Source organism: Pinus tabuliformis, chromosome 3_2 (assembly GCF_031772625.1).
Source record: "Pinus tabuliformis cultivar Carrire ecotype Pingquan chromosome 3_2, CPIR1, whole genome shotgun sequence".
Lineage (NCBI taxonomy): Eukaryota > Viridiplantae > Streptophyta > Pinopsida > Pinales > Pinaceae > Pinus > Pinus tabuliformis.
In genome coordinates this window covers 140,055,810-140,081,078 of record NC_142302.1, presented here as the reverse complement: position 1 = coordinate 140,081,078, position 25,269 = coordinate 140,055,810, and the positions used below count along the sequence as shown (strand labels likewise).

Below are 25,269 nucleotides of genomic sequence, written 5' to 3'. Positions count from 1 at the left end.
AAATTCTCCCAGCACTACCTCTAGGCCCTGCGCCAGCCTCTTTGGCCCTGCGTCAGCCTCTCTGGCCCTGTGTCAACCTCTCTGGGCTCTGCGTCAGCTTCTGCAGCCTCTGCGTCAGCCCCTAGACCCTCTGTGTCTCACATGCTAGCCCTCTCTGGCTCTGCGCAACCCCTGGCTGCCTCTGCGTAGCCTCTAGCTGGCTCTGCGTCAACCTCTCCCAGCTTTACGCTGATCCTCCTGGTACTAACTCTGCCTCTCTGCTATGTATTCAGTTCCCCTCAGCTGCAATTCAAATCACTCACTCGATTTCCTCAACAAACCCTACCCCAGAAAATCGAATTCTTGATCTCTCTTGGTGTGTGTTCTCCAACTAACCCTCAAGCCTCCTCTTATACTTTTCTCGTTGGTCCATCAACAGCCGAGATCAAATCTCTAATCAACGGCTAAGATCAGATTTGGCTTGATCCATGACTTTTGGACCATTATAACTCAGTTTTATATTAATTCTCATTAATATTTTATTTTTCCTAAGTTTAGACTTAGGAACTCCATTAAAAATATTAAATATTTTAATATCTCCCAAACTGGTTAGATTCTACCCAAACCATTTCTGAGTTTTGGAGATCTCATGTGCTATAGCTAGCCTCTCTACCAAATTTCGTGGCTAGAGCACATCCGATGCTACCCCAAATCAACAGCATGGCTGCTCATCCTCCTCCATCACGGGCTCAATATGAACCTCCAACTAGCTCTCCCCAAAAGGCTCATCATGCATATTGTGCACATCATCCTCCTCAACTGACTCATGCTCCACCATATGTTGCTCATGTTGAATCATCACTGGTGACTCATCATCCTGAATGTCTCCCATAGGGTCGACTGACTACTCACCATACACACCGGAATATAAATTTGGCCTGCTGTCAACAACTCCACATGATTCATGCTCCTTAGAGGCATCCTCGTATGAATCCATGGACTCGTTCACAGAAGAATCTTCACCCTGAAAGTCAAAAGGAATCTCCTCCTACTCTACCTTTGTCATCTCCTCGGCATCACCCATGCATGAGTGGTTAGGTCCCCAAGGTCCCTTGCAAATGAAGCAAAGACCCTTCCTCCTCAGCTCATTCTTGTTGCATGATCCACCAACCCTGAGCAGCCCCTCCCTACTCAATTGTCTCCTGAACAGCACAATGTTTTGCTCAACCAACCTTTCAGCCAGTTCATAAGCAACAAGTGAAACCAATTGTTCTCTCCTCCAAATGGTCAATAATTTAGTTCGCAACTCCCTGCAAATGGCATCACGATCCCCCATAACTGAAGACAAAATGGACAGCATGTTTTCTTTGACCGTGTCAGGGTGATGTTTCTTAACGCTGAAGAAACATTGGAACATCTGATAAATCAAGTCATCAAACCCTAAATCAAACATGATTTCATATGTTCTGACCATGACCATGATTTCTAGAATCTCAAGCTTCTTCCCAAAGGTAGAGCCTACACTATTGTCTAAGTCCTGAAAAGCCTCTACTATCAGTTTAAAAACTCTCCTCATAACTAGGGAAAATTTTAAGAACCCCCCCTAAATTTATATGTATAATAAATGGGTGAATCTCCATGGTATATAGGAAAAATGGAAGGCGATTTTATCAATAATATGATATGTATATATAATTTTTTGGCGAATCTCTCACCAGGCATGGCGAATATTTTACTCAATTATAAAATCTTGTGTTTATTGAATACACAAATGAAATCATTGCATTTCTTTAAAATATCTTTTGAAATCAAAATTACCGAAATTACATATCGATAACCTAGTGGGTGTAGGATAAAATTCACCCATGCCATTCACAGAAAGCATGAGAAAAAACCTAATACTATATATAAAACCAAAAAAAATTCCAAATTCATCACTTCTAGGGACCTCGTAACCAACCTGCCAATACACAGGTATGTTCCTATTTGCAATTAGAAAAATTACCCAAATTACAATCTGTTTACTATAGCATATGTTGGAAAGTTATAGAAGGATGACCAGTGCAATCAATCCATTCCTTTTAGCCCTGGATTTGTTTCAGTTTAAAACAGAAGTATACAAATATACTTGTCCAATGTCTATGCTTTAACCATTCACCTTAATATGTTTTTACAATATAATTTCCTAAGTCTATTTAATATCTTCATTATCATAAAAACCAACCTATATCCATCTTAACTCCACATCTACCACTCTTAGGGGGATGAAATCTATTTATCACTCTGAGCACTTGGTAGACCCAGAATTAAGATGGATCTAAGATGATAGAATTTCCCCTTTAAATAGTCTATGCTCACATGAATACCATGTTATTTCCATGGGTCAATACCATGGGTTATCATAAACCTGGAGCTTAAAAATTACTATTAGTAATTTATAAAATTAATAAATTAATAGTTGATTTTTATTTTATTTTTTATTTTAACCAAGCTAAAATGTTTAACATACATTAAATTACAACATCCATTTTTACTCTTGATCGGATCAAATATCAGGGGTTAGTAGATTCGTAAAGATGGATCTATGCTGGTTTAATTCCCCCATTTAAATAGGCTACATTCCAGGTGAATACCATGGGTCAATACCATGTGCCATTTTGGTGAATACCATGGGTCAATACCATGTGCCATTTTTAGTTTTATTAATACTAATAATAGGCTTAATAATGTTTTTTTGCATGTTACTAACAACAATCTAGTCCATGGTATTTGTCCCATAGTATTTTGCCCATAGGTTTCACCTAAATATAACGCATTTTTTGAGTATTCATAAATATAAGGTGACTTATGGAGTAAATATAAAAAAATATTTTATTTGTTTACCATACCTCTCGTTTATTTATATTTTTATTAATTTACCATATCTCTTTTACAAATATGGTATTTGCCCCATAGGATTCACTTAAATAAAACCTCTTTCTTGAGCCTTCATAAATAGAACGAGGGTTATGGACTAAATATAAAAAAAGGTTTTATTTATTACCATGCGTCTAGTTTATTTATATTTTTATTTATTTACCATACCTTTTGAGTAAGTATAAAAAAACGTTTTATTTATTTACCATACCTCCACTTTACTTATATATATATTTTTTCACCGTGCATGTATATAAGGTGACTTATGGAGTAAATATAAAAAATGTTTTATTTATTTACCATACCTCTTATTTATTTATATTTTTATTAATTTACCATACCTCTTTTATAAATATGGTATTTGGGCCTTTGGCCCACAGGATTCACTTAAATAAAGCCTATTCTTGAAAATGGGCGAATGGATTCACTTAAATAAAACCTATTCTTGAAAATGGGCGAATGGAAGGTTGTAACTCCTAATTTCAAGGGCTAAATTTACCTTTTTTACCCTCTCCCTTAAAATAAAGTGGGCTATTTGAGGTGATTTGTAAAAATGTACTATGATACAAAATATTCGCCCACTAAAAATTTAAAACCCCTTAATTTCGCCAAATGGCGAACATTCGCCCCTAAAATTTTCTATGCTCATAACATCATTGTTGTAAGGAGGTATAGGTGTGGTTAGTCTCATGATGTTACTGAGACAAGATGCAACTGGAAGTTTGACCCCATCACAAGGTTCCTTCAAAAACTTGTGTTGTATGAGAGCAAACATAGTTGGTTTTAGAGCCCAAATTAGTTCCTTCCCTTCTAACTAGATCACATTGGAAAGGAGTGCATCCAATTCATCTAGTTTGAAAAGGGCTTTCACTGTGACGCTCATGTGTTTCAAATCTTACCCAAGTGCAATGATTTTGTGCCATATTTCATGTCCCCTCAATAAATCTTCTAGCAGTTCTTGTTGGAGAAGGGTGTGAATCCCTTTTGGGAATGGTTTGTTGTTCTGTGTGGGTTTTTGGCCCCATGGTACATGGTGGTTAACTTATGTGTTGTTCAATCTCCTCAATTCATTCATGAGTGTTGTGAGCCTTTGCATGGTTTAGTTTAGTGAGGATAGTACATGAGACTGACTTATACAAGACTTTTGACCAGTACAACAATGGTAAAGATACCAACAAACTTTCTTTATTTTTGTTTATACATGTATCAACAGACTTCAAAATAGACTGATGCTACTTGTATCCGACCCAAAAATTTTGTAATGACCCACCTACAATTACAAATAGAATGTGAATATTAAAACACATACGGGCCACCCATTTGATAGCTACATATGCATGACCCGCGTGTAGTGCAATAATATACATACCGGCTAATGTTGGACTCTATCTTTGCTCAAGTTAATAAATCGATTATCGAAATAACTCACCATAATATATATATATAGTGAATGGCGCCTTTTGATATATATATATATATATCTTTGATTAAGGACTTATATATATTTATATATCTTTTTAATCAAAGATATATATATATATATATCTTTTTATATATATATATATCTTTGATTAAAAAGATATATATATATATATATAAGTCCTTAATCAAAGATATATATATATATATATCTTTGATTAAGGACTTATATATATATATATATATATATATATATATATATATATGTCCTTAATCAAAGATATATATATATATATATATATATAGACAACAACAAAAATAATAAATTATGAATTAAATTTAATTGATGTATAATTTAATTTAATTATATGTTAAGAATAAAAATGAATTATTCAAAATTATAAATAAAGTAACATAAATCATAAAACATTATATTAAACCAAATAAAATAAAACCATAAAATAAAAATAATTCACTCAAAATAAACAAAGTCAGCAACCTTAATGACCCACGTAAAATATATATATATACACTCATTTAACATAAGGGAGACAGAGAGGCATTGCAAGTGGCATGTAATGAAGAAGAGTCGAGGAGATGACAAGTGGGGCGGTGGAGAAGTGGAGACGGTGGGAGAAAAGGGAGTCGAAAGGGAGTTTTGAGAGAGGATTTTCTTTTAGAGAATGGAGAACACAGAGAAGGAATTTACAACAGAGAGCCATAACTAATCAAAGATTACTGAGCCTTGAATGTTCTTGATGCTTTTGGGCACGGGGGCTAGGGTGTTGAAATTTTGAGGTATTGTGGAGCTAGGTACCGGGGTTGTGCCCAATTTGGCACAGAGATTTTGGTCTTTTGGTAACGGGGGCAGGAGCAAATCAGAAGCATCTTCAACCACAGAAACCCAGGTACGTACTCAACATCAAATTGATAAATTTTGATATTATGAATTTTGGTTAAACCTTTAAAGCAAGTTTCATATTCTGTTTAAAGTAAATATTTGATTTAAATTATTTAGAGCCTTACAGTTTGATATCAGAGGCATCTTAAACCCTTAGACCTGTCAAGATAGTGTTAAATTATTTTTTTATCCCAATTATTGACGTTATAGATTCAAATCTCTGTATTTGTGTTCGAATTTGGTATGTTCATATCTTGGGCTTTGACCTTGCCAATTCTGTAAATAAAGCTTCTCCTGCAACTTACCTTTGGATTTAAGAAAGCCCAATTAGGAAGCGAAAATGAAATACTTCGTCAAATCTAGCAATATCATAAAATACTATCTATATTGCGGCTATGTAGGTTAGCTATGATTGTCGGGAATTATAGAGAAACTTCAGGAAAGGGTGTTGTGTGGTTGTATTACTGTATTTAGTACAACACCATACCTGTGTACTTCATTGTCTTTAAGTAAACCCTAATAAAGTTTTTGCTTTAGTTCATCATATATAGTAATGCGTTTAGAACCCATTCAACAGTCTTTTAATCTAAGGGCTAATATGTTCTAGTTGCCTTAATTGGTGATCTCTTGCAAACCCAGCTATAACGGGATGTGTGATTCTTTCACACTATTCACCTCTCAACAGGCAAGTTATCTAATATTTATAGGCGTGTTCGCTGGACACAAATGACCATTCAATTAATTATTTAACATCATTATATCAGTTGATTTCCATCACCAAATGGAAAATTTGCAGAGGTATTGAGAATAACATAGCATGAGGTATCAGAAAACAGACTGTAGTCATAAAGAGGGATATGTTTAGGGATTGTTGAAATTTTCTTGTGATTAGAACTACTTTTAAAAAGTTCTTATCACCCAATTAGGCCAAAGTTATAAGGGGCATAATGTGAAATTAAGGCCATCTTGAACTAGCAAAATTGATTCACGTAAGATTTAAGGACCTTCACACTACACGCTGTTAAGGCTTTTGTTAAGCATCTTGAATAATTCAAGTTAAAAATTCTTAAGCATGCCTCACGAATCACAATCTCTGTCAAGAAACCATGCAAGGATGTTTCATCGATTACAGTTTTCTCTTAGCAATCTTCGATCCATCTAAAGCTACTCCACCAATACAAGCATAACTTCCTATAGAGATAAGGTGAGTTATAGTTGCAATTTATCGAATAATATCGGCATATGGCCTATAGTTTGTTGGACGAGTTTTGCATGCCCTCGTGGGTTCCTTCCTTTGTTGGACGTGTTTTGCATGCCCTCGTGGGCTCCTTCCTTGTGACGTGACGCTTAGTCTCAGTTAGAACGTTGGGCCTATGCGTCCTGACGTTCAGACTTGGTGCCTTGTTTGATAGTCATGATATACTCGGCATTAATATTAGGCGTTAACAATTGATTAACGCTAACACTTTAAAAAAATATATAAAATCCGAAATATTTTATTATTATTGTATGTATTGATTAAATTTAAATTATATTTATTGTTTATTTAATTTTAATTCATTTTAATTTATTCTTTAAAAAAAAAAATTGTGAGGCTGGACCCGATCGGGGAACTGAGCAATTTCCCTTGTTGCCCGTCTCAATATTCCTGTTGTCGGCCCATCATAGCAACAACGTTGATCATTGAGCAGGACTCTGTTGGACCATTTTCTTTTGGGACAACTAGATTGGAGATTGTCGAATTATATAATCGAGCAAATTATTGAAATTTTGTCACTGTAGAAAAGGTAATTATTCACTCGCTCAGAAGGCAAGTGTTTACCACCGGGTTTAATAATATGACCGTACTTTATTTTTATATTTTAATAATATTTTGAATTATATTATAAGAAGGAATGGGATTGATTTCATTATTTAAGTCTACCTCCTTGACTTCGATGCTTCCATTTACCCACTGCAACTCTATTTGCTTATAAAGTTGTATTTATAAATGCTCCATTCCCAACGATCACTCCTTCGATTTAAATTATTTTGAGCCTTAAATTGCAATATAAAGATTCTCACGTAAAACCATTTATTCTCCTTTCCTTGAAAATTCCAAATTATGGAGCCTCACCACTTTCACAATTATTTGTAAAATTCTCATTTGTCGTGTCGTGTCCGAATAAATTTTATTTACACGTGCTTTTAGGTTCGTGGATATTATAATGTTGCAACTTTATATAACACAGCAACTAAAATCATTATATTACAAAATTTTGAAGGGAGTTGTGTTGTTAATATAAAACATTGAACGAGAACATTTAAACTTTACCAAGCTTTGTCATCAATCACGTTACTGTTTTTAAACATATTTGTTCACTGTCAAATTAAACATATATTTAGAATCGAACGAAAACAGTTGCGAAATTAGAATGGTCGCTCACTATCGTAATTACAACAACAACAACAAAAATCTGTAAAAAAATATATATATATAAATTAATAAATTATAAAAAAAAAAAAAAGTATTAATTTAATTACATAAGTTCTATATATAAGTGATACTTGTATATAGTAGTATTCTTTCAAATAACATACCTTGTGAAGTTATCACGTTTCTTAGAATTTCATAAAGAGTTCTAATAGTGTATTTTATAGAGTATTCTATAAATAAAAGACCTTTATTATAAGTTATAAATATTATGAATGATACTATGATCCATGAGGATCCATGCATTTTAGTAAATATTATTAAGCATCAGGATAGAACACCATGCATTAGGACAAGGAGGTGACGATACCACCCTCCTTGACCTCGATACCAGTAAGACCTGCCTGCAGGTAATAATAGCAAAAGACTATACCCGTTTGTGAGTTTGAATTTACTAAATTATATAGATTAAATCTAAAAATGTACCTCAAATTTTCATAATTTTATTATGTATCCAGGAAAAACTGCAATGGCAAGGACATATCAACGACGACAATGCGATCGAGTAGCATCACCATCACTAACGCCACCACCATCATCATCGCCATCGCCATCGCCACCACCAAGACCATCATCAACGCCAACTACTTCAACACCTGAGTTAACCGTTATAATGCGCTCATTGGAAGCCATCTTGGAAACATTAAAAGCACCGCCAATAGCTAATACCAAAGAGAAGCAACCTCAACTTGAAGAAAGAAATCCAGCAAAACCCAAAAGTTCTGATTATAGACAACCGAAAGAAGATATTTCTAGGGAACTGCAAAAGATCAAAATCCGAGAATTTTCAAGAGGACAAGCAGGAGAATGTGCCGAAGCATGGCTAGAAGGAATGAACAGATGTTTTGTGTTAAGGGAATGCTCTTCTACCTCCAAGACGAAGATTGTCATCCTTCAATTAAGGGAAAGTGCCTTGGTTTGGTGGGGAAATTTGGAAAAATAATTACACTTCATAGTGGATAATGTCCCCTGGGAATTGTTCGAGGAAAGATTTTGCGCTAAATACTTACCACCTTACTATCAAGAGCAACAAGCCGGGACCTTTCATACGCTAGTCCAAGGTAACAAAACAGTGGAGGAATATGAGATAAGATATATGGAGCTTGTGAAATATATTCATTATTTAGATACTGACGAACGACGACTTGAGCGCTTCATATATAAATTAAATCCTCGAATCAGGGCCATGGTTAGGACGTGGAAGCCATCATCAGTAGCCGAGACAATTAAACATGGTTGTTATGCAGAGGAGCATCTGGGGATAAAAAAGGGATGTCAGACCAACAAAACCCCTATAGCCAGGACTTCCAAGAAAAACTCCCCGAAATTTTTTCAGGGGAAGTAGCTCGAGACCACCTCCTTATGGTAATAGATTTACCCCAAGAGGAGTAGGAGCAAGAGCTCCCATGACAATTAATACTATAGTTGTTGAATCATCAAACACAAGTCCATGGAAATCTCAAGGAACTGCTAATAGAGGAAGAAACACGAGAGGAAGTGGCATAAGAGCACGTAGCTCCTTATCTAGAAACTCACAATTTGACTCAAGGGGACCACCCCAAGTTAATTGTTGGGGATGTGGAGGAGATCATTTTCAACGTGATTGCCTAAAAGCTTCGTCAAATAAAATGCATAGAACAAAAAAAGAACCATCATCAAATACCCAAGGCAATCATAAAATCCATGCAGTAGTCAACAATAACCAAGCAGAACATCAGTCCACTGTAATGGAATCCTCGGGTACTATTAACGGTATAAAACTCAAAATTTTATTTGATACTAGTGCGACTGATAGTTTCATTTCATCATATGCATTAAATAAATGTGGGTTGGCAGCCTACAAGCAAAACGATTTCAAACAAGTAGAAATGACTTCAGGAGAACTTCAATCCGTAGACTTAAATGTGGAGGAATGCAAAATTCATCTAAGGATTTGTTCGACTAAGTTAAAAGTTTATGTCACAGCCCTAGGAACTTATGACCTCGTCATAGGTATGGATTGGTTAGAAGCTCATCAAGCATGGGTAGATTGTTGCAGGAAAACAATTCTCTATATAAATGATGAAGGAGAAATGATCAAAATCTAAGGTATTAAGAGGAAAGTATCTTTACATTTCATTTCAGCAATGCAAATGAAGCGTTGCATAAAAAAAGGTTGTCAGGTATACAGAGTTCAAGAAGTAAGCAAGGAGAAAGGACCGTCCTTAGAACAATATCCAATGTTATCCGAATTTCCGGATGTTTTTCCAAAGGAACTACGAGGATTACCTCCCGAAAGAGAGCTAGATCTCATAATAGAATTGAAACCTGGTACAGAACCAATCTCTAAAACACCTTACAGAATGACAGCTCCAGAACTTCAAGAATTGCAAATTCAATTGAAGTAACTATTGGATATAGGACACATTTGACCCAGTATTTCACCTTGGGGTGCTCATGTAAAATTTTTGTCAAGAAGAAGGATGGTTCCTTACGGTTAAGCATGGACTACCGAGACTTAAATCGAGCTACAATAAAGAATTGATATCCAATGTCTCCAATTGATGACCTCTTCGACCAAATGAAAGGAGTTTTTGTCTTTTCAAAAATCAATCTACGATTGGGCTATCATCAATTAAGAATTAAGGAAAGCAATATCTCTAAGACTGCATTCCGAACACGCTTTGGGCATTATGAGTTCACTGTGATACCATTTGGGCTGACCAATGCACCAGCAATATTCATGAACCTTATGAACAGTGTTTTCCGCAAATATCTCAATCAATTTGTACAAGTCTTCTTAGATGATATTCTCATCTACTCCAAAAATGAGAAAGAACATGAAGAACATTTACGGATAGTATTATCTTGCCTCAAAGAACACCAGTTATATGGAAAGTTATCCAAGTGTTCTTTCTTTCAGAAGAAGATTCATTACTTGGGTCATATCATATCTGGTGAAGGAATCTCAATAGATCCTAAGAAGGTAAAGACAATCATGGAATGGTCGATACCAAAAAATGCACATGAAGTGCAAAGCTTTATGGGTTTAGTTGGCTACTATCGAAGGTTTGTAGAAGGATTCTCCAAAATTGCAAAGTCTATCACAACCCTCCAGCATAAAGGAGTTAGATATGAATGGACTGAGGAATGTCATAGAGCATTCTCTGAACTTAAAAGATTGTTGACCAATGCACCAATCTTGTGAGTACCTGATATGGACAAAGACTTTACTGTATGTACTAATGCATCTAAGCAAGGATTAGGTGCAGTATTAATGTAGGATAGAGGCGTAATAGCGTATGCCTCAAGGAAATTAAAGCCTCATGAAGAACTCTACGCCATGCATGATTTAGAGTTAGTCGTTGTAATGTTAGCTTTAAAGATATGGAGACACTATCTAGTAGGGAGAAGCTTTATGCTCAAAAGCAAAACATCAAAGTCTACAATATTTATTTACTCAAAGAGACTTGAATGTTAGGCAAAGACGATGGAGTGAATTCCTAAGTGAGTATGACTTTGGAATTTCATATATTAAAGGAAAAGAGAATGTAGTGGCAGAAGCTTTAAGCAAAAGACGTCATATATTTTCCCTCATAGGTATCAAGGTAGACTTAAAACAACGAGTACTAGAACATCTCTTGAGAGACAGTTGGTATTTAAAAGTAAAACCCGAGCTTGATAATAAAAACCCAAAAGAACTTAAATTTGAGGGATATGAACTAGAAGATGATGGAATTTTGTGATTCCATGGAAGAATGTACATTCCTGATAATGGGGATCTCTGAGACACCATCCTTAAGGAAGCCCACAGAGCATTGTATTGTGCACATCCTAGTGTAAAGAAAATGTATGTTGATACAAAGAAACTCTTCTTTTGGGCAGGCATGAAACGTGATATTGTCCAATTCGTTGCAAAATGTCTCGAATGTCAGCAAGTGAAGGTTGACCATTGTCATCCAGCAGGTCTCCTACAACCTCACGACATTCCTATGACCAAATGGGAGATAATTTCCATGGATTTTATCGTTGGGCTACCTCTTACTCCACAAAGGCATAATGTCATTCTGGTTGTGGTGGATAAATTAACGAAAAACGTCCATTTCATCTCCATAAGAGATACTTACGAAATTGTTGACGTAACTCAAGTATTTATAAATGAAATTATCAGATTTCATAGAGTACCTAAGAAGATCATATCAGATAGAGATTCACAATTTACTTCAAAATTTTGGACTTGTATGCAATCAACCTTAGGAACTCAGCTAAATTTAAGTACAGCTTATCATCCTGAGACTGATGGACAAACAGAAAGGGTGAACCAAGTACTAGAAGATATGTTGAAGATGTATGTTATGGACCAGCAAACACATTGGGAAAAGTACTTTCCCTTAGTCGAATTTGCATACAATAACAGTTACCACAGTTCAATCGGGATGCCTCCATTTGAAGCATTGTACGGCATACCTTGCAGGACACCGTTCGGTTGGGACAAGTTAAAAGATCGAGTGATAGTGGGGCCAGAATTAATTCAAAAGATGGAGGAACAAGTAAAACAAATTAGACAACAGTTAAAGGAGGCACAGGATAGACAAAAGAGTTATGCTAATGCTCACAGGACAGATAGGAATTATGAAGTAGGGGATCAGGTTTTCATCCGCATTAGACCAAACAAAAGCACTATCCGATTTGGAAAAGGGACAAAGTTGTCACCCCGATTTATTGGGCAATTCAAAGTTCTAGAAAAAGTTGGATATGTTGCCTATCGTCTTGCACTGCCACCCCACTTGCATAAAGTTCATAATGCATTTCATGTCTCTGTATTAAGACATTTCATAGCTGACAAATCTCATAACCTTCAATGGAAGGACTGCAGGTATCAGACAAGGGAACCATTTCGGTCGAACCATTACGTATACTGGAACGTAGGATTCAACAGCTCAGGAACCACCTGGTAGACCAAGTTAAGGTCCAGTGGGACAAGTATAGCGATGGATCAACTACCTGGGAAGATATAGAGACCATATGTCGAAGACATCCCAACTTGTGTTGATTTTGACGAATGTAGAACCGTATTTTGTATATGACTACTCATTTTAATTAGATACTTAACACTATCATTTTGAACTATCACATGTAAAAATGAATTTTATTTTGTTGGTACATGGATACCTATAAGAAATATGTTATTCACTTAACTCTGTTGATATATGGTATATGTTATTTGCTTTACTAGTACGTGGATACCAATATGAAATATGTTATGTAAACGCAAAGATAGCATTGTAATGTTATTTAAATACAATTTATTTTGAATAGATTGATTCATATGTTATAATGTATGGACATGTGTTTACATTGCAGATCGCATCGTTACCAAAATGACCACGTGATGACAAAAGCTCCAAGAACAATTAAGGCTCAATAAGGTTCCATGATAAGGGATTGACTCTGGTCCTGCTAGGAGGAGTGGAGGTGTTGCCCACCATTATCCTCCAAAACCTGGAGTCATGGGAGGACTATGCAAGTCACGCTCCCCTAGACGTGTGATGATGACTGTTGGATGCCTACTCGAAAATCAGGTCAATATAGTCAAAGTTGTCATCCTTAGGGTTTATGAATGGTTAGGTCAGTATAACTGACACCATGGCATACTCCAGTAGAGGACAAATAGGATGGGAGCAGAAGAGATTAGGAAGGATAGGATGATTTAGAATAGCTTGGGAACCCGACAGATGCAAGGCATGACTATCATGTTGGCATTATGATACATATGTTGTACTTGATGGCAACCCACTCATCTCAGATGATAAATTATAGTGCAGAAAAGTTCACGCACTTTTATGCAGAGAAAAGTTTATTTCATGTAGAGAAAAGTTCACGCACTTTTATGCAAAGAAAAGTTTATTTCATGTAGAGAAAAGTTCACGCACTTTTATGCAGAGAAAAGTTTATTTCATGTAGAGAAAAAGTTCACGCACTTTCATGCAAGGAAAAGCGCGTATATGTTGGAAAACTTACCTTTGGTCCATGGTAGTTAGTCCTTGGTATTTGAACCTATGGTTTTGGACCATGGTACCTCGTCAGAAGTGTTGATCCCAAGTATTGGGTTCGTGGTATTGGTTTATTATGGTTTTGGTCCGTGGTATTGCATGTAGAGAAAAAGTTCACGCACTTTCATGCAAGGAAAAGCGCGTATATGTTGGAGAACTTACCTTTGGTCCATGGTAGTTAGTCCTTGGTATTTGAACCTATGGTTTTGGACCATGGTACCTCGTCAGAAGTGTTGATCCCAAGTATTAGGTTCGTAGTATTGGTTTATTATGGTTTTGGTCCGTGGTATTGCATCCAAAAGTGTTGATCTCACGCACTTTCATGGTTGGTTCATGGTATTAGTCCAACAGTTTTTTGATCCTATGGTTTTGGACCGTGGTATTGTGGAAGGCCTAAGACTATAAAAGAGGAAGGAGATCATTTGGCAAAGTATCATCGATGAATTGAATATCTAATAAGTGCTAGATATGAAATATTTGTGATTGGGTTATGGTGCAGATCTGGATCTGAATGAAGGAGGAACCTTAGCGCATAAAGAAGGATAAGTTCTATTGATGGGTCATAATCTTTATGCTTGAATAATAGTATCTTTGTATGATTTTGATCTGTTATATAAGGCGCATGCTTGATCTATAAATCTGACAATCTGGGTAAATTAGTGTCTGAATATTTGAAAGAAGGAATTATCCTTTATAGATCTGCACGCAGGTTTCAGGTTGTTGAAGTAGCGTATATCTTTAAATTATGATCTAGCTGCCTCTGTCTATTGCTGCAGTATTCTGGGTTCAGAATTTGGTGTGTGATTACTGTTACTGTGTTCTAGGTACAGCTGTCAGAGAAGTGTTTACTTGATTCGGTGCTAATTGGGAAAAGGAGATTGTTTGATGCAGATATACTTGATGATTGATTGATGTTCATGGATCCAGTTTGAAAATTTATGAAAAGTGCTCCTTGAAAGAAAAGAAGTAGGGGGTTGTAACTCCCTTCCAGGAGAGAGAGTTGTAGCTCTCTGCAGGTTGCAGCCTGCGTACTGGTAAAGGACTGCACCAGTACAAAATCATTGTAAAAGGAGTTTTCTAATTGAAAGAAGATAGAGACATATTGCAGCAGGTGGTTTTCACCCACATTGGGTTTCCACCTTATATCTGGTGTTCTTTGGTGTGACTATCTGTTTTTCTTGTTCATGCTGATTATTTTATGGTACTAACATACAATAATTCAAAGTATAAATATATTGAAAAAGAATAGATAATACTGATTCACCCCCCTCTCAGTATTATATCCAACATATCATGGTTGAAAAAATTTAAATGTTCAAAAACATAAATTTTAAAATGTCATCATGTTAAACAAAAATTCAATTTTGAGACACAATTCTTAAGTGATTATATTAATCACTAAATAATTACTGATAAACCCTAACTTCGAGTCGAAGTTTTCAGAAAGAGGGGTGTATGTAATGAACCACCTACAATTACAAATAGAATGTGAATATTACCACACATACGGGCCACCCATATGATAACTACATATGCATGACCCGCATGTAGTGCAATAGTATACATAAAGGCTAATGTTGGACTCTATCTTTGCTTAAGTTAATAAATCAATTATCGAAATAACTCACCATTATATATATATATATATATAGTGAATGGGGCCTTCTGATATATATATACAAGAACAAAAATAATAAATTATGAATTAAATTTAATTGATGTATAATTTAATTTAATTATATGTTAAGAATAAAATGAATTATTAAAAATTATAAATAAAATCAGTAACATAAATCATAAAACATTATATTAAACTAACAAAAATAAAAACAATTCACTCAAAAGAAACAAAACCTCAATGAGCCACGTAAAATATATATATATGCACTCATTTAACGTAAGGGAGACAAAGAGACATTGCAGGTGACATGTAATGAAGAAGAGTCGAGGAGATGACAGGTGGGGCGGCGGAGAAGTGGAGACGATGGGAGAAAGAGCTTATAAGGGAGTTGAAAGGGAGTTTTGAGAGAGGGTTTTCTTTTGGAGAATGGAGACAACAAAGAAGGAATTTACAACAGAGAGCCATAAATTGATCGAAGAATACTAGGCCTTGATTGTTCTTGATGCTTTTGGGCACGTGGGCCAAGGTACTAAAATTTCGAGGTATTCTGGAGCTGGCTACCGAGGTTGTGCCCAATTTGGCAGGGAGATTTTGGTATTTTGATAATGAGAGCGGGAGCGGGAGCAAATCAGAAGCATCTTCAACCACAAAAACCCAGGTAGGTATTCAACATCAAATTGATAAATTCTAATATTATGAATTCTCGCTAAATCTTTAAAGCAAGTTTCATATTCTGTTTAAAGTAAATATCTAACTTAAATTATTTAGAGCCTTACAAATTTACCCAATGTTGTCACATAACAATAACATCACATGGGAAATAAAAAGAGTATAGTGAACATCAAAGAATGATGAACCTGGAATATGTGAAAAACCAAAAACTCGAATCATATTGCAGCAACTGGAAATTATTCACCTAATTATTATTTTAATTAACAATTTATTATTGTTTCCTACAGCAAACACTGAATAACTCACATTGCAACCTACACAAATAAAACTATGGAAAAATAAACGTTGGAAGAAATGCTAGCGCACACGTAAATTTACACAGTTATTTTTGGACCAATGTCCTCGGAAAACCCCAACTTGGGAAAACCAGTGCAACAGTGAGGGTTTTATTTATTATGTAGCAGTGAAATCTGAGTACATCTATGGATGCCCAACTAGCAATCCAAACAACAAGAAAATTTGAGTAAAATATTAAAGGGAATTACCCTTCTCCCACAGGCAATCTCTAGTTGGACTTTCCCTATCAAAAACTCGACCTCCTGGAGCATTGCGTTGGCCTCTGCGCTGCTCTGCGTAGCTAGCTGGACGACTTGCTTCGGGCTGAGCTCAAATGAAGTCGTTCTGCCTCTAGAAGCTAAGAAAATCGTCTCTCCAACCCTCTGGGACTCCTTTCGGCCTCTGGAACTGAGAACGATTTTTCTTCTCTCCAAATCAATATGCCTCTTTGGGATAATTCGACTCACTTGTTGCTACCTCTCCGGATCTGGAAAATCTTTCCTCCAGATCACTATCTCTACCCCTCACTCACTGCTTCAATCTCACTAGGTCTCTCTCCGGCAACTGACTATTGCTACTCTGGAAATCGACCTGCTCATGAAATCGAACTGCTTTAGTGTTTTTCCAAGTGTCCATCGCCTTCTTATAATCCTCTGTTGAGACTTAAACGACCAAGATTAGATCTTAATCTATGGCTATTATTAACTTGAAAACGATCTGTGTGAGTTTCTAGATCATTCACACCTTGACTTAATTAATTCTGATTAGTTAGTCATATTCTCTAAGTTTAGACTTAGGAAATATTTAAAAAGTAACTAATAAGCTAATTAAGTCATTTCTAGGCGAAATTTCCAGAAACGATTTATGGGTTTTGGAGATCTCATGTATTCTAGCCTCTCCAATAAATTTCAAGGCTAGAACACATCTGATGCTACAAAAACTAAAAGAATAAGGATTATCTAGGCACCCTCCAAAGCAGTGACCAAGTGCAGATGTAATTTCAACAAGGCGTTTTGACTATCTCACTATAACAACTTTTAATCATGCCCAGAATGCACGCACATCAAAAAGTGAGCCACAACTAGCACGTTGACTTTGTGAAATGGTTTGATCAGCAATTGCACAGTGAGGAATACGGCCTTATAATTTTTTTATGGTTGGTGCACTAATAAATCGACCACTTGGAAATGTATGGCTAATGGCACTCAAAACCCCTTGTATCCTTTAAAGAGGAAATACAATCTGATAACTATCGAATCTGGAATGGAAGAGTACATTGGACAGTCACATGCACAAGTCCATAGTCTCTAGGTTTTCTAGTGTTGAACTCCAGTGCTTTGATTAAGGAATATGCTGCCTAGGTATTGAGTTAACAACCCAGACTTTCAAGATGAGGTCACATGTCTAGCTCAGCAAGACTCTAGCTGAAATATGTTGCATATAACTCACTATCAAACTGCCCAAGTGCGTTCAAGATTTTAATACATAGGTCCAGCAGTATTTACCAACTTGTGATAGCCCAGAAATGGTAGAGTTCAAGTTCTTTATGAGCAGAAAAATCCCTTGTGCAGAAGGGACTCCCTCAGTGAAAACATACCGTCAACGAGCAATAAATCGTGGCCCTCAAATTCGATACCATAGACAAAGCTTGATTAGGATGGCCTGGAAATGCTCTTGAAGCTAAAATATGTTGCTACAGGGATGGCTCCCAAGAGAAGCTTCAAATTTGGAACACGACAATCAATTGACCCCTTGGAATGCAGTCTTCTTTAAACCATTCGACCTCCTCCAATATTTATATTGCGTTGTAGCTATCAAAAACTCGGCCCTCCCTGAAAATCCCTTCACAAAACAACCTCTCTTATGTCAAGGGACTCTGCCTTTACAGGACCATACACCCCACAAAAGATAGAATAAAGACTTCGGCCTTTCAATCAAGGCAACTCTATTCTTTCTTGTGCCCAGAAAACATTTAGGCGAAGATTTGGCCCATGCCTAGCAAGCAAAACCACTTTGGCCAGGAGGAAACTCATCTCAATTGAACAACAAACTCGGCCAATCAGATAAAGCACCTGAAAAATCGTTCATTCTCTCTGATTGATTCGATTCTCCCTTTGGATGGCTCAATTTCTTGTCGACATGATACTGGAAATTTGTTTGAATTATTTATAAGCCCTCCATCCTTTTGAAGAAAACTCGCACAACATATTCAACTTGTCGTCACAATTCTTCAACAATTTGCAGCTCGACCCTTCAATTAAAATTGGACGGCTTTCTAAAATAAAATTAAAAGTCTATCCTTTATCCTAAAGTTCGGCCCTTCTTAATATTCTATGTCAAAAACATAATCGGCCCTTCTTAATATTCTATGTCAAAACATAATCGGCCCCTCCAAATATAATATTATCACGGCCCCACTTATAAAATAATGTGCTACGGCCATTTTGAAACTTTTTCTCATGACCTTTTTTAAAAAAATATTTGATCCCTTTATAATAATTTCAATCTTTGGGCCCTTTATAAAATAATCAAGATGCTTCCTTAATACCTTGGCAAATTGTAAATTTGTCAAATAGTTATTGAGCGAAAAACAATTTGGCAGAAATTTGTTAGACGCTCAATAAGGAGAATTTGTCGAACTAGGTCTTTGGCTTTTCTGGCAAATGGAGGAATCTGGCACTTTGCGGAATTTCTACAAATAATCCTGAAACCCTCAAACCATAATAGTTGCAACAGAAAATTGAAAAGCCGCATGCTGAGCCAAGATCAATGCTTTGATACCACTGTAATATCGCTAATGGAAATTTTAACAGTAGATACCAGAAATGAACTTGAACAGCAAAATAATTGTAAATAGACACACAACCACCAAATTGATACACAAATAGATGCCAATAAAATCATTGAGCCATTTTATTAATCCATTGAAAAGAGTACATCAACATGAAGGAATAGTCGGACTTGAGCTTGCCAAGCAAGCGGAGCAAAACCCAAAAAAAGATCTCTGACCCACTAATGAATGACTCTGGCAATGACGTAGATGGCCCGGTGAGAAGACTGTTGCAAACTCACTACTTCAAAATTGCTCTCTCCAAAACTTCAATGAAGCATTGTGAGATTTCTGAGTGAAATCTCCTCAAGAGTGTTGCATTTTCGTCCAACATCCACTAGCACACCCGAGGATTTCTATCCTGGAACTACCAATGAAGTAGAGAACCGGGTTCTCAACCTCTCATACAAGAAGAAATATCAAATCCAAGATGTCCTCTAATGGCCTCCTCCTCCCTCTCTTTTTATGGATCTGATGGACCCCTCTAGAAGCTCTTATTTTATTATTATTTTAATCATTGAGCACATTTCCCTCAATTAAAATATCTTTTTAATGTGGAAAAATGGTAAACTGGCCACCATACTCTCTCTGAGCACTGGAAGTCACTTTTCAGCATCCCATCCTGTAGATCTTCTTGTTCTGGTTCCAACGAGCTATTACACTGAGTTGTTCCATCAATTAATCTCCCCGGAATGCCACCTCGAGCATAATTAATTAAGTGAGACCCCATAATAATGCAATTTTTGAAAGTTATTGGAATGGGACAAAACGAAAGGCAAATTGTGTAGATGATGAAATATGCCAAGCGAACGCCATCTAATCCCATAAAAACTCCTCAAAACTCCCTCAAAGCCCCTAATGACATAAACCTGCTCCCATGACCTGGCCATCACCTACCCTGGAAATCCACTCTCGCTGTACTATGGAGGAAAATAAAAATGGGACATGACAGTCGTACATAGAAGTCCCAAAGATGAAGGCTCCATAATATTAGAAATGAAATTCATGACATCAAATGGAGGAGCTATACAAGCAGCTGAAGGTCCCATGATCTCCACCAATGAATAAAAGAGTTGTTGCAGGGAACAGGTCCCTAGTTAAGAGGGAACCTGGAAGCAAGTTTCTGATTTAGTAGAAACTTGGAAGCAAGTCCCTAAGTCAAGAGGGAGCTTGGGTACATTCCTTTTATAGGAATGGGTACATTCCTTCATTGGAATGGGTATATCCTCCCTAGTTGAGAGGGAGAGATAGACACATCATTCTTGTCTTCACTTGGGAAGAAAAGAATGGAGGATTGGGTAAGCATCTAGCATATGATACTCTTTGAGGATGTGGTAGGGCATCCAAGACAAGAGTAGCCGTAGAGGACTGATATTCTTTGAGGACTGGGAGCCCAAGATAAGAATAGTCCTGAAAGGTCATACCATGTGAACACCCAAGTGGGGTATGCTCCTGGAGAGACAATGATGAAGCTGTCTATAAATCATTGGTCTCGCAACATTGTGCTCTAATCTTGTTGAGAGATAGAGTTGTTAGACAAGGCCTTGCTATGTGACAATGCTGGATGATATGATGCTATGCAGATGGGTTACCAATCCAACTCTTCTTATGAGAATTTTTCATATTGAGAATGTCCAAGCACCTTGTATGGATAATGAATACCTCCCTAGTTAAGTGGGAGTGTTGAATTATGTAACTAGGTTCGGTCTTCATAATGACATATGTAATCATGATTTTATGTATTTGATATAATGAGAAAAATAAATTTATTATTGTTGATCTTGAGGCATGGAATGCATGCTCAAGAAGATTTATTTTTAGGTCAAGCTCCCATTGAGAGCTCTTAGGATTTGTCATTGAGTCATCAAGTCATTAGAGTCATTGTCATGTATGAAAAGACCCATTTGGGCATGTTACATATTGTAAGAAAATTTTATTTGAGTCAAAATCTAGTCAAAGAACTCTCCAAGACCAAGTCATAAAAGCAAATCACAAGTCGGCCTTCTTAAAGATCAAGTTGGCCTAGGGACAACTTCAAGTCGGCCTCAAATCATGGATGAGGAAGTCTATATATAGGAGGACTCAACCTCATTCTAGTATCATCGATGAACAATTCAGAAGTTCAATCAACAAGGCATGAAAAGGTCTCAATCAAGTGAAAGAGAAGTGAATTGAATGAGAGATAAACTCGCTATATTTTAGATCTATTTTGGGCTCATTTCCTCACACGTGTGACCTGTAACTAGGGCACATTCTAGCAGCAATGAAAGTCAATATTACAATCAGGGCGAATGGGCAAAACAAGGGTAAAAGATGTCTAATATAGCAAGTTGAATAATCTAAGAAAGGAAGCTTGCCCAAGCGAAGAGGAGGAGTCTCCAACGTCCTCAATCTGTCACAAGTGCGAAAAGTATAGTCTGTTTCAAGAGGCCGAGAATTGCAGTCAAGGAGGGCGAGAATTGCATACAAGAAGGTCGAAAATTTCAGGGTCAAAGACTAAAGTTGAAGAAGGGATAGAAATCAAGAAGAATCTATCATTGACTTGAGGCATGTTTGACTTGGCCTTGGAGAATTTAACTGTCAAGGGTCTAGGTCTTGGAATTCGTCAATTGAAGATTCTATAGGAAGAAAAAATTTGTGGGTTTTCCTCTCAAGATTGGAGAGGTTTTGGCCCTCGCTGATCGCCTATATCATGTGTCATTTATCTCATTGTTCATTATGTTTTGGTAGTTGTTTGATGAAGAGAACACAATAATAATCAAGCTAAAGAAGAATCTAATCAAGAAAAATAAAAGTCTCCACAAGCAGTTATCATAAGCAAGAGAAATCACCTATACTGTGTGAAAATTCAGAAACCCGAATCCTATTGCAGCAACTGAAAATTATTCTCCTAATTGTTAATTGAGTTTAACAATTTATATATTGTTTCCTACAGCAAATACTGAACAACTCACACTGCAACCTACACAAATAAAACTACAGAAGAATAAACACTGGAAGAAATGCTAGCACACACACATAAATTTACACAGCTATTTTTGGACAAAAGTCCCCGGAAAAACCCAACTTGGGAAAATTGGTACAACCGCTGAGGATTTTATTATTGAGCAGCAGTGAAATAATCTGAGTGCAATCTAGATGCCGAATACTGGCAAAAAATCTAGTGAGAAAATCCCCTCACCCCACAGGAAAATCCGAGCTCTGACCTCAGCTCCAAGTGAGTCATCCAAATTGGCTTTGCGCAGCTACTATGTCACCCTAGCGCAGTTCCTTCTGCACTTAGTTTGAATCAGCCTCTTCTCAAGTCGTCTGGTCTGCTGCATTCTAGGAAAATGTTTCTCCTGGCCTCCGGAACCTTTGTCCAGCTTCTGGCACTGAAACTCGTCTTTCCCCAACAAATTAAAAATTGTAAAAAGCCCAAAAATTAAATAAAGTGTTAGTGCTCTGGCGATTTTATTAATGGAATTTCAGGAGAAAAATTATATAAAATTTTGGAGATAGAACCTAATGATTGAAACCTGAAAATGTTGGTATTCAGACTTCTAGGTAATTTGGGCCTCCAACTAAATAAATCGACCTTCTTGCATATTGCAATTCAGCGCTCCTTTCTAGTACAAACTTGGCCATCTAATTGAGATAATTTGGCCCTCTTTGGAGACCAATAAATTTGATCTGTGGCTGGAATAACTTGGCTTCTCGGCTGATGTAACAATTTAAACTCCCTATAAGATCAATGATTAGCTAGGGTAGCTTTACAACCACTAAAACCAACCACCACCAACTAGGGTGTGTATTTCAACAACCAAACAAGGAAATATAACTAGGGTTCCTCCCTCCCACCGTAAAACTGAGCTCTCATTATAGTTAACAAAATATCAATATGCATTCATATCCCCAAAGGAACTCTCACACTCCTTTTTATAATTTTTCTCCTCTCATATATTTTTTTTCCTCTCAATGCCATGGGTGAAACACAACAGGTCCCTCAAATTCCATGGTCCTCTCTTCTTCTTCTTTTAGTAATAGAGTGACTTTATAAATTATATTTCTTAATTAAATCAAAAAGTCATTTTTAAGCCTTTTTTAATTTAATTACTCACTATCACCTTTCAATAAGGTTAAATATTTAAGCTCCTTTTAATTTAATTACTCACTATCACCTTTCAATAAGGTTAAATAATTAAATTAAAGAACACAATAAATAATGAAATTAATTTTCTCAGTTCTTTCTTACGTTCACTGCAATGAGATATCTCCAATCTATTTCATTAATGAGACTTTTTGCCCATAAAGACTCCGAAATATTTAGGAAAATAAAAACTGTCATCCATCTGAGTAACAACTGAATTTTATTAAAACCCAGGTAGTTACAGGTCGTTTGGATTTGTATTAAATCTTTTAAAAAGTTAAGAATGAAGGATGCAGACACTCACCATTTGAGCTGCAGCACCGGCCCCTACAAAATTGGGAATACGATGATGAACAGGGCGGGGGTTCTGAGCAATATTTTCCCTCTCCATCAAATCCCAATTTCGTTTCCGTATTTCCCATTTCCAAGCATTGGAATTGGAATCGGTCTGCTGAGATTCTGCTTCTGCTCTGACCATCATTGCTTCGCGAGCGTCGGCGTCTAGACGCAGCCTCTCGGCCTCGTAAGCCTCTTTGTCGAAGGCTGTTGAGCTGTTGCTGTCCGCACGAATTTGGCCACAGCGTTGTGGTACTGGTCGATATATCCTCTTCTTCATGTGACAGCACTGATTAGTGGGTGCGGAGACCCAATTCTCGTGGAGCACAGGGCAGTGGAATTCTCCAGACCTTGCGGACTTCAGATGGTGCACTCTAAATAACGCCCATGGCGCTAAGGTTGAGGATGCCATTCACAATGCTGTAAACATCATTGCCATTTGCATAAGGTGATATTAATGTTATGTTGTTCATGTCGTGATAATTGGTTTGGGTTTTGTTATGTGAAATAGGAAGGTTTGTCCCTAGAATAAATGGAATTTATATTTTAAAAAATTCGATGAACAAAGAGAAAGCGAGAGAATTAGATTAAATATTTTTTGAAATCCCATTATATATTTAAATATATGGAAATAAAAGTTTGAAATAAATATATATCAAATTTCAAACTTTTATTTCCATATATTTAAATATATAATGGGATTTCAAAATATATATTTTTAGACTAATTAAATATTATTATAATAAAGATGGTTATTATTTTTTCATATTTAATTCATTTTAAATAATATAGTGATTGTTAAACTACCTTATTGTTATAATAACTTTAAATACATTATTTCCCTATTGGAGTGCCAACCATGACATTAATTAATGTAGAAACGCCTGAGGATCAACAAGACAAAAGAGGTGTTGCGGAGAGGCAACAAGCAGCCACCACGAACCCCCCACACGCAACATTGCATAGCTTTAATAGTTGGAAGGGTTTATCGCCATCAAATGGTGCAAATGATAAGCAAGTTGGAGGGCTCGCTTTGCAACGAGCCTCCCCACTTTGATTTCGCATTATTGTCACTAGCTTGTATGGAGCTCTATCTTCATTTAGCTATGTTTTGCAACATGTTCCCAAGAGAATTTCAGCGCTTGCAAGGTAATTTCCCCATTCTTGTGCTTTGTTGCGAAGCTTTCGCCTGGTTTAGAAGCAGAATCATTTGCATTCATCAAGCGCTTCCCCTCCTTACCTTCCTCCTTCGACTTGTAGAAGGCACAGGCCCTCCCGCCCTAGTGTCTTTTGTTTTGATTCCATTCTTGCCTTCTGGTTTTTTTCTTTTTGTAGAAAGGTCTCAGACTTGCCTTGTTTCTTCTTCTGACCTCTTCTTTCTTTGGGCCGCACAAGCTTCTCATGGCTTATGAGCTTCACCTCCACTCCTCTCCCCGCACCCTCTATGTGCTCGCCTACCCCACTCCTTTCACCTATCCCTCGCCAGCCCTTCCTCTACCTTCGCTCTCCCTCTTAGTTTCTCCTCCTCTAAGTTAGAATGCCTCGTCAATGGGCATGGTCCCATAGAGGTGCAGGTGGTCATGATGGTTTAGGCAGTGCACAGGCCCAAGTCTGAGCACGCATAG

The 25,269-nt window shown here is 36.7% G+C and overlaps 1 protein-coding gene across 2 annotated transcripts in view; it reads right to left on the bottom strand.

Annotated features, from left to right (window-relative positions):
* The window catches only part of LOC149180212 (5-formyltetrahydrofolate cyclo-ligase-like protein COG0212), a 123,680-nt gene extending 99,557 nt beyond the window's left edge, over positions 1–24,123 (bottom strand). For both annotated transcript variants that reach the window (XM_089415968.1, XM_089415969.1), the window contains exon 1: positions 23,613–24,123. In XM_089415968.1, coding sequence (XP_089272094.1) covers positions 23,613–24,056 — 444 coding nt within the window. In that variant the 5' untranslated portion in view covers positions 24,057–24,123. The remainder of the gene's footprint in view (positions 1–23,612) is intronic.
* Between the last annotated feature and the right edge of the window lie 1,146 nt (positions 24,124–25,269).